The sequence below is a fragment of the Oncorhynchus clarkii genome, chromosome 3 (genome assembly GCF_045791955.1).
Source record: "Oncorhynchus clarkii lewisi isolate Uvic-CL-2024 chromosome 3, UVic_Ocla_1.0, whole genome shotgun sequence".
Lineage (NCBI taxonomy): Eukaryota > Metazoa > Chordata > Actinopteri > Salmoniformes > Salmonidae > Oncorhynchus > Oncorhynchus clarkii.
The window spans coordinates 5,461,519-5,480,105 of record NC_092149.1 but is presented as its reverse complement, the minus strand read 5'-3'; the positions used below and the strand labels follow the sequence as shown (position 1 = coordinate 5,480,105).

Genomic DNA, 18,587 nt, shown 5'->3' with positions numbered 1-18,587 from the left:
CCAGAGTTAAGGAGTAGTGTCTGTGGTAACATTCTGTCTGTGTTCCAGAATTAAGGAGTAGTGTCTGTGGTAACATTCCCTCTGTCCTGTGTTCCAGAGTTAAGGAGTAGTGTCAGTGGTAACATTCTGTCTGTGTTCCAGAGTTAAGGAGTAGTGTCTGTGGTAACATTCTGTCCTGTGTTCCAGAGTTAAGGAGTCGTGTCTGTGGTAACATTCCCTCTGTCCTGTGTTCCAGAGTTAAGGAGTAGTGTCTGTGGTAACATTCCCTCTGTCCTGGGTTCCAGAGTTAAGGAGCAGCGCCTGTGGTAACATTCTGTCTGTGTTCCAGAGTTAAGGAGCAGTGTCTGTGGTAACATTCTGTCTGTGTTCCAGAGTTAAGGAGTAGTGTCTGTGGTAACATTCTGTCTGTGTTCCAGAGTTAAGGAGTAGTGTCTGTGGTAACATTCTGTCTGTGTTCCAGAGTTAAGGAGTAGTGTCTGTGGTAACATTCTGTCTGTGTCTGTGTTCCAGAGTTAAGGAGTAGTGTCTGTGGTAACATTCTGTCTGTGTCTGTGTTCCAGAGTTAAGGAGTAGTGTCTGTGGTAACATTCTGTCCTGTGTTCCAGAGTTATGGAGCAGTGTCTGTGGTAACATTCTGTCTGTGTTCCAGAGTTAAGGAGTAGTGTCTGTGGTAACATTCCCTCTGTCCTGTGTTCCAGAGTTAAGGAGTAGTGTCTGTGGTAACATTCTGTCTGTGTCTGTGTTCCAGAGTTAAGGAGTAGTGTCTGTGGTAACATTCTGTCTGTGTTCCAGAGTTAAGGAGTAGTGTCTGTGGTAACATTCTGTCTGTGTTCCAGAGTTAAGGAGCAGTGTCTGTGGTAACATTCTGTCCTGTGTTCCAGAGTTAAGGAGCAGCGCCTGTGGGAACCCAGGTGTTCCACCTAAAGGCATCCTAAACGGAACACGGTTCAACATCGGGAACACGATCCACTACAGGTGTGTGACGGGCTACGTGTTGGACGGTCACTCCCTCCTTACCTGTGTCCTCAACACAGGCAATATGGCCGTCTGGGACTTCCCTGTCCCCATCTGCAGAGGTGAGACTGGCTTTAATAACATGGGGCTTGTCTCCAATGGCACCCTATTCCCTACATAGTGAAATACTTGTAACTACAGCCCTATAGGCCCTGGTCTTAAGTAGGGCACTATATAGGGAATAAGGTTCAATTTGGGACTCAAAACATGATTCCTTCTTATTGACACAGTGGGATTGGCCCACGGGCTTTTATTTCTTTCTCGATTGGCTCTTGAATCAAGTCTAATCTAGTTTTCGATTTGTCTTGTTTGACGTTGTGGCGACGAACCAGGATGAAATTCCCAGCACACTATTGAATCTTGGTTGTTCCACAGAAAATATAATGTTCTCTAATACTGTCACTGTACTCCGGGTCGCTTTGCAATCTGACTTCCTGTTTATCTGTAAAGAGCCACAGGCCTTTGATCCTTCGCGGTTCTGAATTGACTTTGGTTGGAATTCTATCATAGAAGAATGTAATGTGTTTTGTCTCCGGGTATTTACCCAGACTATATCTGAGGTGACTACCACGTCGTGACTGGCACCAGCAGTGGTGTAAAGTACTTAAGTAAAAAAAATACTTTAAAGTACTACTTAAGTAGTTTTATGAGGTATTTGTACTTTTACTTTCCAAATTTATATTTTTGGCAACTTTTACATTGACTTCACTACATTCCTAAAGAAAATAAAGTTTTTTTTTTGACCTCCTTACATTTTCCCCTGACACCCAAAAGTACTTGTTACATTTTGACAGGGAAATGGTCCAATTTTACACACTTATCAAGAGAACATCCCTGGTCCATCCCTACTGCCTCTGATCTGGCAGACTCACTAAACACAAATGTTTTTTTTGTAAATGATGTCTGAGTGTTGGAGTGCTCCCCTGGCTATCTGTCAATAAAATAACATCGAACATTGTACCGTCTGGTTTGCTTAATATAAAGGAATTTGAAATGATTCATACTTTTACTTTTACATTTGATACTTAATAAGAATATATTTAGCAATTCCATTTTACTTTTGATAAAATAAACCAAATACTTTTAGACTTTTATTCAAGTAGTATTTTACTGGGTGACTTCCACTTTTACCTGAGTCATTTTCTATTAAGGTATCTTTACTTTTACTCAAGTAGGACAATCGAATACTTTTTCCACCAGTATGAGTATGTCCCTTGTGCATCCCAAATGGACACTCTATTCCCTATTTAAGTGCACTACATTTCACCAGGGCCCATAGGGTCGAAAGTAGTGGCCTATTTAGGGAATACGGTGCCCTTTGGGACACGATCACTACCCCATGCACTTAAAGATGCAGGTTATGCGGGTGGCTACAGGGACAGATTGAAATAGTCATCATAGACACTCATTTATGACATTATAGACACTCATTTATGACATCATAAATACTCATTTATGACATCATAGATACTCATTTATGACATCATAGATACTCATTTATGACATCATAGATACTCATTTATGACATCATAGATACTCATTTATTTATGGGGGGGGAAATGACATTTCTCCACATTGAAAGGTTCACCTATCTATCCCGTCAACGAATAGTTCAAGATCTGACTTGTTATCTCGATCAGTCCACAAGTATACAGTGGTAGCCTCATGTTGATACGATAGACAGCAATTCACTGCAGGAGACATTACTGCATTGACTCTCCTAACTCATTACCTTATCAACCACTTATTCTGCACTAACATATTATAAACAACATACTAGGTCCTAGGATATTTAATGACCAAATTCCCTTTCACTTTATTTCAGCAACTAGTAGTATTGCATCTATCTTTTTTTGGAGCCTGTGAGTAGCTGCCATTAGTTTCCCACAGTGTTGGTTCAGTGTGCTGCTGTCTAACCAACCCTAGGACCCCAGACTCAGACCACATATGTTGTCTCTCTCTTAGAGGGAAAGCCAAATCAAGCTCCTCTTTAATGATAATCTGTTGCCCCAGAGGAATGCCAAAGAAAACATAACCACCAAACCACTGTGCAATCTGACTGCACTGAGAGAAGGAGATAAGGAATCAAGAGTAGAGGAGAGGAGGAGAAAGAGAGGAGAAAATAGGAGAGGAGGAGAAGAGAGGAGAGAAGAAGATAGGAGAAGAGAGGAAGAGGGAGGAGAATATATGAAAGGAGGAGAAGAGAGGAGAGGAGGAGAAAGAGATGAGGAGAGGAGAATATTGGAAAGGAGGAGAAGAGAGGAGGGGAGAGGAGGAGGGAGGAGAAGAGAGGAGAAGTGAGGAGAGGAGGAGAAGAAGAAGAGAGGAGAAGTGAGGAGACGAGGAGAAGAAGAGAGGAGAGGAGAAGAAGAGAGGAGAGGAGAAGAAGAGAGGAGAGGAGAAGAAGAAGAGAAGAGAGGCGGAGGAGAAGAAGGGAGGAGAAGTGAGGAGATGAGGAGAAGAAGAGAGGAGAGGAGAAGAAGAGAGGAGAGGAGAAGAAGAGAGGAGAGGAGAAGAAGAAGAGAGGAGAGGAGGAGGAGAAGAGAGGAGAGGATTAAAGGAGGAGAAGAAGAGAGGAGAAGTGAGGAGAGGAGAGGAGAGGAGGAGAAGAAGAAGAGAGGAGAGGAATAGAGGAGGAGAAGAAGAGAGGAGAGGAGGAGTAGAAGAGAGGAGAGGAGTAGAGGAGGAGAAGAAGAGAGGAGAGGAGAGGAGGAGAGGAGGAGAAGAAGAAGAGAGGAGAGGAATAGAGGAGGAAAAGAAGAGAGGTGTGGAGGAGAAGAAGAAGAGACCAGAGGAGTAGAGGAGGAGAAGAATAGAGGAGAAGTGAGGAGAGGAGGAGAAGAAGAGAGGAGAGGAGGAGAAGAAGAAGAGAGGAGAGGAGTAGAGGAGGAGAAGAAGAGAGGAGAGGAGTAGAGGAGGAGAAGAGAGGAGAGGAGTAGAAGAGGAGAAGAGAGGAGAGGAGTAGAGGAGGAGAAGAAGAGAGGAGAAGTGAGGAGAGGAGAAGAAGAAGAGAGGAGAGGAGTAGAGGAGGAGAAGAAATGAGAGGAGTAGAGGAGGAGTAGAGAGGAGAGGAGTAGAGGAGGAGAAGAGAGGAGAGGAGTAGAATAGGAGAAGAGAGGAGAGGAGTAGAGGAGGAGAAGATAGGAGAGGAGTAGAGGAGGAGAAGAGAGGAGAGGAGTAGAGGAGGAGAAGAGAGGAGAGGAGTAGAGGAGGAGAAGAGAGGAGAGGAGTAGAGGAGGAGAAGAGAGGAGAGGAGTAGAGGAGGAGAAGAGAGGAGAGGAGTAGAAGAGGAGAAGAGAGGAGAGGAGTAGAGGAGGAGAAGAGAGGAGAGGAGTAGAGGAGGAGAAGAGAGGAGAGGAGTAGAGGAGGAGAAGAAGAGAGGAGAAGTGAGGAGAGGAGGAGAAGAAGAGAGGAGAAGTGAGGAGAGGAGGAGAAGAAGAGAGGAGAGGAGGAGAAGAAGAAGAGAGGAGAGGAGTAGAGGAGGAGAAGAAGAGAGGAGAGGAGTAGAGGAGGAGAAGAGAGGAGAGGAGTAGAAGAGGAGAAGAGAGGAGAGGAGTAGAGGAGGAGAAGAAGAGAGGAGAAGTGAGGAGAGGAGAAGAAGAAGAGAGGAGAGGAGTAGAGGAGGAGAAGAAAGGAGAGGAGTAGAGGAGGAGAAGAGAGGAGAGGAGTAGAGGAGGAGAAGAGAGGAGAGGAGTAGAATAGGAGAAGAGAGGAGAGGAGTAGAGGAGGAGAAGATAGGAGAGGAGTAGAGGAGGAGAAGAGAGGAGAGGAGTAGAGGCGGAGAAGAGAGGAGAGGAGTAGAGGAGGAGAAGAGAGGAGAGGAGTAGAGGAGGAGAAGAAGAGAGGAGAAGTGAGGAGAGGAGGAGAAGAAGAGAGGAGAGGAGGAGAAGATGAAGAGAGGAGAGGAGTAGAGGAGGAGAAGAAGAGAGGAGAGGAGTAGAGGAGGAGAAGAGAGGAGAGGAGTAGAAGAGGAGAAGAGAGGAGAGGAGTAGAGGAGGAGAAGAAGAGAGGAGAAGTGAGGAGAGGAGAAGAAGAAGAGAGGAGAGGAGTAGAGGAGGAGAAGAAAGGAGAGGAGTAGAGGAGGAGAAGAGAGGAGAGGAGTAGAGGAGGAGAAGAGAGGAGAGGAGTAGAATAGGAGAAGAGAGGAGAGGAGTAGAGGAGGAGAAGATAGGAGAGGAGTAGAGGAGGAGAAGAGAGGAGAGGAGTAGAGGCGGAGAAGAGAGGAGAGGAGTAGAGGAGGAGAAGAGAGGAGAGGAGTAGAATAGGAGAAGAGAGGAGAGGAGTAGAGGAGGAGAAGATAGGAGAGGAGTAGAGGAGGAGAAGAGAGGAGAGGAGTAGAGGAGGAGAAGAGAGGAGAGGAGTAGAGGAGGAGAAGAGAGGAGAGGAGTAGAGGAGGAGAAGAGAGGAGAGGAGTAGAAGAGGAGAAGAGAGGAGAGGAGTAGAGGAGGAGAAGAGGGAGAATCACTGCTGACACTGGCAGGCTGTTCACGGCGTTGGAGCCTGAAATACTTTTTAAATGGGAAATTGGTGCAACAGATGCTGGTGAATTGACAGCTTAGAAGTGGTAAAAAGCTGCAGATTGAGGGTTGAGGAGTTGTCTGAGACATAGTCTTGGAGCCCAAATGCCACCCTATTCAGTATATAAGGGCCCATAGGGCTCTGGTCAAAAGTAGTGCACTATATAGTGAATAGGGTGCCATTTAGGGTGTACAGTACATAGAGCGTTATCTTCTCTCACTAGCCGCAGCACATTCCTTTCAGGTCAACGCGGTGTGGACAGTGCTGCTTTGGACAATCATCTCCTCCTCCTCCTCCTCCTCCTCCTCTCCTCATGTCCTATTCCTCCTCATATTCTCTCCTCATCTCCTCTTCTCCTCTCCTATCCTCTCCTCTCCTATCCTCTCCTCCTTTCCTCCTGTCCTCTCCTCCTGTCCTCCTTTCCTCCTCTCGTACTGTCTTCCTCTCCTCTCCTCTCCTCTCCTCTCCTCTCCTCTCCTCTCCTCTCCTCTCCTCTCCTCTCCTCTCCTCTCGTCACAGAGTGGTGTTCTGTCTGTGGATTCTCTGAATAGCCAGATATTTCTTTGATCTTACTTCTTCTGAGAATCTGCCCATTCCCTCTTGATGTCTGACTGCTTCCAACACCACACTACGCCTACTCCATCCCTTCACCCTTCATCTCCTTGTCCCTGTTTCCTCTCTTCCTCTACAGTGTCCATTCACCCCTTCTCCTCCCTGTTGTCCTCCCTCCCTTCACCCCTCTCCTCCTCTCCTCCGTCCCTTTTCCCCTCTCCTCCCTGTTCTCCTCCCTGTTCTCCTCCCTGTTCTCCTCCCTCCTTTCACCCCTTTCATCCCCGTTCTCCTATCCTCCTCTCCTCCGTTCCTTCTCCTCTTCTCCATCCCTTTTCCCCTCTCCTCCCTGTTCTCCTCCCCGTTCTCTTCTCCTCCTCTCCTCTGTCCCTTCTCCTCTCTCCTCCCTGTTCTCTTCTCCTCCATCCCTTCTCCTCCCTTCTCCTCCTCTCCTCTGTCCCTTTTCCCCTCTCCTCCCTGTTCTCCTCCCTGTTCTCCTCCCTGTTCTCCTCCCTCCCTTCACCCCTCTCGCCCCCGTTCTCCTATCCTCCTCTCCTCCGTTCCTTCTCCTCCTCTCCTCCCTGTTCTCCTCCTCTCCTCTGTCCCCTCTCCTCTGTCCATTCTCCTCCTCTCCTCCCTGTGCTCCTCCTCTCCTCTGTCCCCTCTCCTCTGTCCCTTCTCCTCCTCTCCTCCCTGTTCTCCTCCTCTCCTCTGTCCCTTCTCCTCCTCTCCTCCCCTCCACGGAGGGCACTTCTCCAATACATACTCCAGTTTGTACATATTCTGAAGCGTACATCGACGCTGCAACGAAAAGTATGTACCGAATTACGAGAAAAAAATTCCGCAACATTTCTTGAAATCAGTTCATCTGAGCTGAAGTGAGAGGAAATACACTCTGACTTCGGGAATGAAATGTTGACTATTCACATCTCATATGTTGCCTGACAACAATATGTTATCTTTATACGTTAATAAATACATGCTGTATACATAAAAAAAAAACAATTTACCTGCCTATAATACCCAATAGATTTAGCTATTACAACTGGGTACTAGTACTGCTAGTTAGCCACAGATAATTGTTAGCTAGCTAGCTACCCACAAAGACTTGACATCTACCTTGCATAACATTTGTTTTAAGTAATTTTTTGTTAAAACTATCTGGGTTAGCTACATTATTACGATTCATATATAGCTATATTTCTATGTGTTCTCCACACTCTCATCCTCACAAGAACGTACTCAAGAGAACTTCTAAGTAGCTATTACAACTGGGTACTAGTACTGCTAGTTAGCCACAGAGAATTGTTAGCTGCATAACATTCGTTTTAAGTAATTTTTGTTAAAACTATCTGGCTACATTATTACGATTCACAAATAGCTAGCTAATAGTTATGAAGTAAAATGTTTTGCTTTATGTGCATATCATTTTTCGTCTCTATTGCCGTTGTCCTCGCTGGAAGAAGATTAAATAAATGAGTTAGTCCATAGTAAGTCAATACGGTGTCGTGGAAATACTTACACAGGGAAACTCAAAGTCAATCTTAAATGAACCATTGTTTTATCACCAGTTAACTGAAGAGGTTCTAACAAACTTTATGCACCGTAGTGAACGTCTGTCAGGAGCTCTAACGGGGCAGTCCCGTTAAATCTCTTAAAAATGTACATCTACCTTGGATAATATTATATTTTAGGTCTTAACTAGCTTTAGGTTTAACTAGCTGGCTAGATAGATTGTTACAATCCACATATAGCTAGCTATCTTTGTGTATATCTTGTTTCAGCAGCGTGTGGTAATACAGTAGGGGGAGGAGCAGTGTGAGGTAATACAGTAGAGGGAGGTGCAGCGTGAGGTAATACAGTAGGGGAAGGTGCAGCGTGAGGTAACACAGTAGGGGGAGGTGCAGCGTGAGGTAATACAGTAGGGGGAGGAGCAGTTTGAGGTAATACAGTAGGGGGAGGTGCAGCTTGAGGTAATACAGTAGGGGGAGGTGCAGCGTGAGGTAATACAGTAGGGGGAGGTGCAGCGTGAGGTAATACAGTAGGGGGAGGTGCAGTGTGAGGTAATACAGTAGGGGGAGGTGCAGCGTGAGGTAATACAGTAGGGGGAGGTGCAGCGTGAGGTAATACAGTAGGGGGAGGTGCAGCGTGAGGTAATACAGTAGGGGGAGGTGCAGCGTGAGGTAATACAGTAGGGGGAGGTGCAGAGTGAGGTAATACAGTAGGGGGAGGAGCAGCGTGAGGTAATACAGTAGGGGGAGGTGCAGAGTGAGCTAATACAGTAGGGGGAGGTGCAGAGTGAGGTAATACAGTAGGGGAGGTGCAGCGTGAGGTAATACAGTAGGGGAGGTGCAGCATGAGGTAATACAGTAGGGGGAGGAGCAGCGTGAGGTAATACAGTAGGGGAGGTGCAGCGTGAGGTAATACAGTAGGGGGAGGAGCAGCGTGAGGTAATACAGTAGGGGGAGGAGCAGCGTGAGGTAATACAGTAGGGGGAGGAGCAGTGTGAGGTAATACAGTAGGGGGAGGTGCAGCATGAGGTAATACAGTAGGGGGGAGGAGCAGCGTGAGGTAATACAGTAGGGGGAGGTGCAGCGTGAGGTAATACAGTAGGGGGAGGAGCAGCGTGAGGTAATACAGTAGGGGGAGGAGCAGCGTGAGGTAATACAGTAGGGGGAGGAGCAGCGTGAGGTAATACAGTAGGGGGGAGGTGCAGCGTGAGGTAATACAGTAGGGGAGGTGCAGCGTGAGGTAATACAGTAGGGGAGGTGCAGCTTGAGGTAATACAGTAGGGGGAGGTGCAGTGTGAGGTAATACAGTAGGTGGAGGTGCAGTGTGAGGTAATACAGTAGGGGGAGGTGCAGCGTGAGGTAATACAGTAGGGGGAGGTGCAGCGTGAGGTAATACAGTAGGGGGAGGTGCAGCGTGAGGTAATACAGTAGGGGGAGGAGCAGCGTGAGGTAATACAGTAGGGGGAGGAGCAGCTTGAGGTAATACAGTAGGGGGAGGAGCAGCGTAAGGTAATACAGTAGGGGGAGGTGCAGCGTGAGGTAATACAGTAGGGGGAGGTGCAGCGTGAGGTAATACAGTAGGGGGAGGAGCAGCGTGAGGTAATACAGTAGGGGAGGAGCAGCGTGAGGTAATACAGTAGGGGGAGGAGCAGCATGAGGTAATACAGTAGGGGGAGGAGCAGCGTAAGGTAATACAGTAGGGGGAGGTGCAGCGTGAGGTAATACAGTAGGGGGAGGTGCAGCGTGAGGTAATACAGTAGGGGGAGGAGCAGCGTGAGGTAATACAGTAGGGGAGGAGCAGCGTGAGGTAATACAGTAGGGGGAGGAGCAGCGTGAGGTAATACAGTAGGGGGAGGAGCAGCGTGAGGTAATACAGTAGGGGGAGGAGGTGTTTCCCAGTCCTGGATTATAGATGTATGACTGTATAGTAGTGTTTCCCAGTCCTGGATTATGGATGTATGACTGTATAGTAGTGTTTCCCAGTCCTGGATTATAGATGTATGACTGTATAGTAGTGTTTCCCAGTCCTGAATTATAGATGTCTGACTGTATAGTAGTGTTTCCCAGTCCTGGATTATAGATGTCTGACTGTATAGTAGTGTTTCCCAGTCCTGGATTATAGATGTATGACTGTATAGTAGTATTTCCCAGTCCTGGATTATAGATGTATGACTGTATAGTAGTGTTTCCCAGTCCTGGATTATAGATGTCTGACTGTATAGTAGTGTTTCCCAGTCCTAGTCCTGGATTATAGATGTATGACTGTATAGTAGTGTTTCCCAGTCCTGGATTATAGATGTATGACTGTATAGTAGTGTTTCCCAGTCCTGGATTATAGATGTCTGACTGTATAGTAGTGTTTCCCAGTCCTGGATTATAGATGTCTGACTGTATAGTAGTGTTTCCCAGTCCTGAATTATAGATGTATGACTGTATAGTAGTGTTTCCCAGTCCTGGATTATAGATGTCTGACTGTGTAGTAGTGTTTCCCAGTCCTGGTCCTGGATTATAGATGTCTGACTGTATAGTAGTGTTTCCCAGTCCTGGATTATAGATGTATGACTGTATAGTAGTGTTTCCAGTCCTGGATTATAGATGCATGACTGTATAGTAGTGTTTCCCAGTCCTGGATTATGGATGTATGACTGTATAGTAGTGTTTCCAGTCCTGGATTATAGATGTATGACTGTATAGTAGTGTTTCCCAATCATTTGTCAGGATGTAGCTCAGTGTTAATAAGGCAGGCCTATTTTGTCAGGATGTAGCTCGGTGTTAAGACAGGCCTATTTTATCAGGATGTAGCTCGGTGTTAAGACAGGCCTATTTTGTCAGGATGTAGCTCGGGGTTAAGACAGGCCTATTTTATCAGGATGTAGCTCGGTGTTAACACCATTCAGAGAAGCCTGCTAATATTCCTTTCTGGACACATACTGATCCAATCGGTTGCATGATCAGGTATAGTTTGTTTGTCCTATGTTGTTAATGCAGCATGTAACAAACAGGAGGTGTGAGCAGGGAGGAGCCGCCAGGGATTTTTGGGCCACATGAAAAGATATCACATTGGGGGCCCCAACCATCACAGGCCCCACCAACCCTACGCAATTACCTGTAACCACACACCTCCAGAACCCAATCGACCCATTCAAAGCTTTAAATAACTCTCTACCTGTAATCACACACCTCCAGAACCCAATCGACCCGTTCAAAGCTTTAAATAACTCTTCCTTTGCAGGCGTGCAACTCTCTTGTAGTCCCAATCTTTACTGTGTGATATTTACTGACAGTGAGCTGTGATAATATAACGCTGTGCAGACATGCATGCAACAGTCTGCATACAGTGGACTTCACTATCTGATGGAAGACTGATACCCTCTATAAGAAATGTGCTGAAGGCCATCTTTTTACAGTCTAAATGTCATTTTAATGGTCAAAATATTTGAAAGGAAAATTCTCTTAACATTAATGAATAACGTAAAATAAATTAACATTTATCATCTATTAAAAAAAAACAATTATTATTTTTACCTTTATTTAACCAGGCAAGTCAGTTAAGAACAAATTATTATTTTCAATGACAGTCTAGGAACAGTGGGTTAACTGCCTGTTCAGGGGCAGAACGACCTTGTCAGCTCAGGGGGTTTGAACTTGCAACCTTCCCGTTACTAGTCCACCCTACCCTGGCTACCCTGCCTCCTCTACACTCTAACCACTAGGCTACCCTGCCACCTCTACACTCTAACCACTAGGCTACCCTGCCCCCTCTACACTCTAACCACTAGGCTACCCTGCCACCTCTACACTCTAACCACTAGACTACCCTGCCTCCTCTACACTCTAACCACTAGGCTACCCTGCCTCCTCTACACTCTAACCACTAGGCTACCCTGCCACCTCTACACTCTAACCACTAGGCTACCCTGCCTCCTCTACACTCTAACCACTAGCCACCTCTACACTCTAACCACTAGCTACCCTGCCCCCTCTACACTCTAACCACTAGGCTACCCTGCCTCCTCTACACTCTAACCACTAGGCTACCCTGCCTCCTCTACACTCTAACCACTAGGCTACCCTGCCCCCTCTACACTCTAACCACTAGGCTACCCTGCCTCCTCTACACTCTAACCACTAGGCTACCCTGCCTCCTCTACACTCTAACCACTAGGCTACCCTGCCTCCTCTACACTCTAACCACTAGGCTACCCTGCCTCCTCTACACTCTAACCACTAGGCTACCCTGCCTCCTCTACACTCTAACCACTAGGCTACCCTGCCCTATAGGATGATATAACAAACAAAATAATAAAATCAGCAGTAGATTGTTGAACTGAGTATAAGTACCAACTAGACAATAAGCAGCTGTGAAAAACAAAATGGAAGAGAAAAGGCCTCATGGTGGCGCTAGAGGAAAGGTCAAGAGGTCACCAAATCAACAGGTTTCTTCCACTTGGGGTCTTGATTAGGCACAACAAATATTATGGCAATCCAGCCATTAGTTTGAGATATATCATGTTCTCAGTCTTAATTCTCAGCCTGTGGGCATCACGTGTGTCATGATCCAATATCCATAGCCATTAAACAGTCATCACTGGCTCAGCCTTACTCACCAAGAGCCCAGCGCCGAGCCTTCTTGCTAGCAAAGTCACTGATTAAGTCTTTGAAGTCCAGCTTTCTAGCTAACGGACTTTCAATGGACAGCATGACAAGACTGCAAAGCCTGTCCTGGGACATAGTGGACCTCAAATCGTTTTTTTCCTATCAGTTTTTATCTCACTGAAAGCTCTCTCACCACCAGAAACAGTCACAGGCAGTGTGCAAAATGTACGTAAAGCAATGCCCACTTCTCCCAAAATGCTTTGCAGCAGCATCTTACTAATTGCCTTCAGGAGACCGAGAGGGGACAGGTTAGGAGGGAAAGAGGCAGCATATACAGTGTTCAGGTGTCAGGAGACCAAGAGGGGACAGATTAGGAGGGGAGCAGCATATACAGTGTTCAGGTGTCTTACTTCATTACGAAACTCAGGTGTAAGATCTTTGGAGTACTTCATGATCAGTGGTTGACACCCAGAAGGTCTTTATCCTCACTAATCTGACCAACTTTCAGAACAGCAGAAAATTCTTTGACAATTTTTTTGCAGTGGTGTGGAACCTAGTGTCCAAGTCACTTATGATGTCATCCATAGCAGTAAAAACACTGTGTTCTGGAACCTGGTGTCCAGGTCACTTATGATGTCATCCATAGCAGTAAAAACACTGTGTTCTGGAGCCTAGTGTCCAAGTCACTTATGATGTCATCCATAGCAGTAAAAACACTGTGTTCTGGAACCTAGTGTCCAGGTCAATTATGATGTCATCCAGAGCAGTAAAAACACTGTGTTCTGGAACCTAGTGTCCAGGTCACTTATGATGTCATCCATAGCAGTAAAAACACTGTGTTCTGGAACCTGGTGTCCAGGTCACTTATGATGTCGTCCATAACAGTAAAAACACTGTGTTCTGGAACCTAGTGTCCAGGTCACTTATGATGTCATCCATAACAGTAAAAACACTGTGTTCTGGAACCTAGTGTCCAGGTCACTTATGATGTCATCCATAGCAGTAAAAACACTGTGTTCTGGAACCTAGTGTCCAGGTCACTTATGATGTCATCCATAGCAGTAAAAACACTGTGTTCTGGAACTTAGTGTCCAGGTCACTTATGATGTTATCCATAGCAGTAAAAACACTGTGTTCTGGAACCTAGTGTCCAGGTCACTTATGATGTCATCCATAGCAGTAAAAACACTGTGTTCTGGAACCTAGTGTCCAGGTCACTTATGATGTCATCCATAACAGTAAAAACACTGTGTTCTGGAACCTAGTGTCCAGGTCACTTATGATGTCATCCATAGCAGTAAAAACACTGTGTTCTGGAACCTAGTGTCCAGGTCACTTATGATGTCATCCATAGCAGTAAAAACACTGTGTTCTGGAACCTAGTGTCCAGGTCACTTATGATGTCATCCATAGCAGTAAAAACACTGTGTTCTGGAACCTAGTGTCCAGGTCACTTATGATGTCATCCATAACAGTAAAAACACTGTGTTCTGGAACCTGGTGTCCAGGTCACTTATGATGTCATCCATAACAGTAAAAACACTGTGTTCTGGAACCTAGTGTCCAGGTCACTTATGATGTCATCCATAGCAGTAAAAACACTGTGTTCTGGAACCTAGTGTCCAGGTCACTTATGATGTCATCCAGAGCAGTAAAAACACTGTGTTCTGGAACCTAGTGTCCAGGTCACTTATGATGTCATCCATAGCAGTAAAAACACTGTGTTCTGGAACCTAGTGTCCAGGTCACTTATGATGTCATCCATAGCAGTAAAAACACTGTGTTCTGGAACCTAGTGTCCAGGTCACTTATGATGTCATCCATAGCAGTAAAAAAAAAACACTGTGTTCTGGAACCTAGTGTCCAGGTCACTTATGATGTCATCCATAGCAGTAAAAACACTGTGTTCTGGAACCTAGTGTCCAGGTCACTTATGATGTCATCCATAACAGTAAAAACACTCTGTTCTGGAACCTAGTGTCCAGGTCACTTATGATGTCGTCCATAGCAGTAAAAACACTGTGTTCTGGAACCTAGTGTCCAGGTCACTTATGATGTCGTCCATAGCAGTAAAAACACTGTGTTCTGGAACCTAGTGTCCAGGTCACTTATGATGTCATCCATAGCAGTAAAAACACTCTGTTCTGGAACCTAGTGTCCAGGTCACTTATGATGTCGTCCATAGCAGTAAAAACACTGTGTTCTGGAACCTAGTGTCCAGGTCACTTATGATGTCATCCATAACAGTAAAAACACTCTGTTCTGGAACCTAGTGTCCAGGTCACTTATGATGTCGTCCATAGCAGTAAAAACACTGTGTTCTGGAACCTAGTGTCCAGGTCACTTATGATGTCATCCATAGCAGTAAAAACACTGTGTTCTGGAACCTAGTGTCCAGGTCACTTATGATGTCATCCATAGCAGTAAAAACACTGTGTTCTGGAACCTAGTGTCCAGGTCACTTATGATGTCATCCATAGCAGTAAAAACACTGTGTTCTGGAACCTAGTGTCCAGGTCACTTATGATGTCATCCATAGCAGTAAAAACACTGTGTTCTGGAACCTAGTGTCCAGGTCACTTATGATGTCATCCATAGCAGTAAAAACACTGTGTTCTGGAACCTAGTGTCCAGGTCACTTATGATGTCATCCATAGCAGTAAAAACACTGTGTTCTGGAACCTAGTGTCCAGGTCACTTATGGTGTCATCCATAGCAGTAAAAACACTGTGTTCTGAAAACAACGTTGCTGCACTGTCCTGAGCCGTCTCCTCTTCAGAGGTCTCATCATGGAATCTCTTCCTTTTCCTCTGGTGACTGTGTTCCTTGCTAAATTGAGGTGCAACATCCATTTGCATAGCAATCATCCATCTCTAAGAGCCTGCATATCTTCCTTTTAAGGCTCTATGATATTGGCTGCCTCTTTGTCTAGTGAGATTTATTCCTGTCCTCAATGCATTGCAGTACCTGCAATTATGCCAACTGACATGCCATTCAACACAATGCTGCTCACCTCCTTCAGGTGGGAGAGAGGGCTGGTTCAGGGGTATGGGGAGACAGGGCTGGTTCAGGGGGATGGGGAGACAGGGCTGGTTCAGGGGGGTGGGGAGACAGGGCTGGTTCAGGGGGGTGGGGAGACAGGGCTGATTCAGGGGGATGGGGAGACAGGGCTGGTTCAGGGGGATGGGGATGGGGAGACAGGGCTGGTTCAGGGGGATGGGGAGACAGGGCTGGTTCAGGGGGATGGGGAGACAGGGCTGGTTCAGGGGGGTGGGGAGACAGGGCTGTTTCAGGGGGATGGGGAGACAGGGCTGGTTCAGGGGGAGGGGGATGGGGAGACAGGGCTGTTTCAGGGGTATGGGTAGACAGGGATCTCGCTGTTTAATCAGCTTCCTGATATACCACACCTGTCATGTGAATGGATTATCTTGTTAAAGGAGAAATGCTCACTAACAGGGATGTAACCAAATTTGTGCACAAAAATTTGAGAGAACAATCTTTTTTTTTCACGCGTGTGTAAAATCTCTGGAATCATAGGGGCCATACATGTACATGTTGTGTTTATATTTTTGTTCAGTTGTAGTTGCACAGGACCTACAGAGACGAGCACAGGGACAATGAAGACCAAAAAGATTTGACAACCTTTAGAAAAATGGAAATCACTTGCAAACCACTTCAGTAAAGAGGCAATTTTATTGAACCTTTATTTATTTAACTAGGCAAGTCAGTTAAGAACAAATTACATAATGTAAAAAGATTTGCAGGCTAAATGCCATTTTATGTTGATTAGCTCAATTTAAATCCAAGGTACTATACTATTTTTCATTGGGCCATACATGTAGATTGAAGTATTATTTGCAGTTGTCGCTATGACAACACCCTGATATCACTGAATGGTCTGAATCAGTATCTGTGAGACTGAATGGTCTGAATCAGTATCTGTGAGACTGAATGGTCTGAATCGGTATCTGTGAGACTGAATGGTCTGAATCGGTATCTGTGAGACTGAATGGTCTGAATCGGTATCTGTGAGACTGAATGGTCTGAATCAGTATCTGTGAGACTGAATGGTCTGAATCAGTATCTGTGAGACTGAATGGTCTGAATCAGTATCTGTGAGACTGAATGGTCTGAATCGGTATCTGTGAGACTGAATGGTCTGAATCAGTATCTGTGAGACTGAATGGTCTGAATCAGTATCTGTGAGACTGAATGGTCTGAATCGGTATCTGTGAGACTGAATGGTCTGAATCGGTATCTGTGAGACTGAATGGTCTGAATCGGTATCTGTGAGACTGAATGGTCTGAATCAGTATCTGTGAGACTGAATGGTCTGAATCGGTATCTGTGAGACTGAATGGTCTGAATCGGTATCTGTGAGACTGAATGGTCTGAATCGGTATCTGTGAGACTGAATGGTCTGAGTCCGTATCTGTGAGACTGAATGGTCTGAATTGGTATCTGTGAGACTGAATGGTCTGAATCAGTATCTGTGAGACTGAATGGTCTGAGTCGGTATCTGTGAGACTGAATGGTCTGAATCAGTATCTGTGAGACTGAATGGTCTGAATCAGTATCTGTGAGACTGAATGGTCTGAATCAGTATCTGTGAGACTGAATGGTCTGAATCAGTATCTGTGAGACTGAATGGTCTGAATCAGTATCTGTGAGACTGAATGGTCTGCACCCGTATCTGTGAGACTGAATGGTCTGAATCAGTATCTGTGCACTAAAGACGGAATGGTCTGAATCAGTATCTGTGAGACTGAATGGTCTGAACCAGTATCTGTGAGACTGAATGGTCTGAATCAGTATCTGTGAGACTGAATGGTCTGCACCCGTATCTGTGAGACTGAATGGTCTGAACCGGTATCTGTGAGACTGAATGGTCTGAATCAGTATCTGTGAGACTGAATGGTCTGAATCAGTATCTGTGAGACCGAATGGTGTCGTGTTACCATCTCATTAATAGTCAGTGTGCAGTAGGATGTGTTGAATAATTTGATTGACAGGTGTAGGACTGTAGAACGATACACTTTACTCTAGTGTGGATGCTCACCAACGTTTTATAGATATATAGCCTATAGATATGTAGCCTATAGATATGTAGCCTATAGATATGTCGCCTATAGATATGTAGCCTATAGATATGTCGCCTATAGATGTGTAGCCTATAGATATGTAGCCTATAGATATGTAACCTCTAGATATGTAGCCTATAGATGTGTAGCCTATAGATATGTAGCCTATAGATATGTAGCCTATAGAAATGTAGCCTATAGATATCTAGCCTCTAGATATGTAGCCTATATATATGTAGCCTATAGATATGTTGTCTATAGATATGTTGCCTATAGATATGTAGCCTCTAGATATGTAGCCTCTAGATATGTCGCCTATAGATATGTAGCCTCTAGATATGTAGCCTCTAGATATGTCACCTATAGATATGTAGCCTATATATATGTCGCCTATAGATGTGTAGCCTACAGATATGCCGCCTATAGATATGTAGCCTCTAGATATGTAGCCTCTAGATATGTAGCCTATAGATATGTAGCCTATAGATATGTAGCCTATAGATATGTAGCCTCTAGATATGTAACCTATAGATATGTAGCCTATAGATATGTAGCCTATAGATATGTAGCCTATAGATATGTAGCCTATATATATGTAGCCTACAGATATGTAGCCTATAGATATGCCGCCTATAGATATGTAGCCTCTAGATATGTAGCCTCTAGATATGTAGCCTATAGATATGTAGCCTATAGATATGTAGCCTATAGATATGTAGCCTATAGATGTGTAGCCTCTAGATATGTAGCCTATAGATATGTAGCCTCTAGATATGTAGCCTCTAGATATGTCACCTATAGATATGTAGCCTCTAGATATGTAGCCTATAGATATGTCGCCTATAGATGTGTAGCCTACAGATATGCCGCCTATAGATATGTAGCCTATAGATATGTAGCCTATAGATATGTAACCTATAGAAATGTAGCCTATAGAAATGTAGCCTATAGATATCTAGCCTCTAGATATGTAGCCTATAGATATATAGCCTATAGATATATAGCCTATAGATATGTAGCCTATAGATATATAGCCTATAGATATGTAGCCTATAGATATGTAGCCTATAGATATGTAGTCTATAGATATGTAGCCTATATATATGTAGCCTATAGATATGTAACCTATAGATATGTAACCTATAGATATGTAGCCTCTAGATATGTAGCCTATAGATGTGTAGCCTATAGATGTGTAGCCTATAGATGTGTAGCCTATAGATGTGTAGCCTATATATATGTAGCCTCTAGATATGTAGCCTATAGTTTATAGTTACTGTAATAGTTATTGGCTTGGTGGATGGCCATAACTCTGACA

At 44.9% G+C, this 18,587-nt stretch overlaps 1 protein-coding gene across 1 annotated transcript in view; it reads left to right on the top strand.

The window, feature by feature from the left end:
* LOC139405583 (CUB and sushi domain-containing protein 3-like) overlaps window positions 1-18,587 on the top strand; it is a 493,337-nt gene that overhangs the window by 20,944 nt on the left and 453,806 nt on the right. Inside the window, exon 2 of the mRNA XM_071147995.1 lies at window positions 882-1,076. Coding sequence (XP_071004096.1) covers window positions 882-1,076 — 195 coding nt within the window. The remainder of the gene's footprint in view (window positions 1-881; window positions 1,077-18,587) is intronic.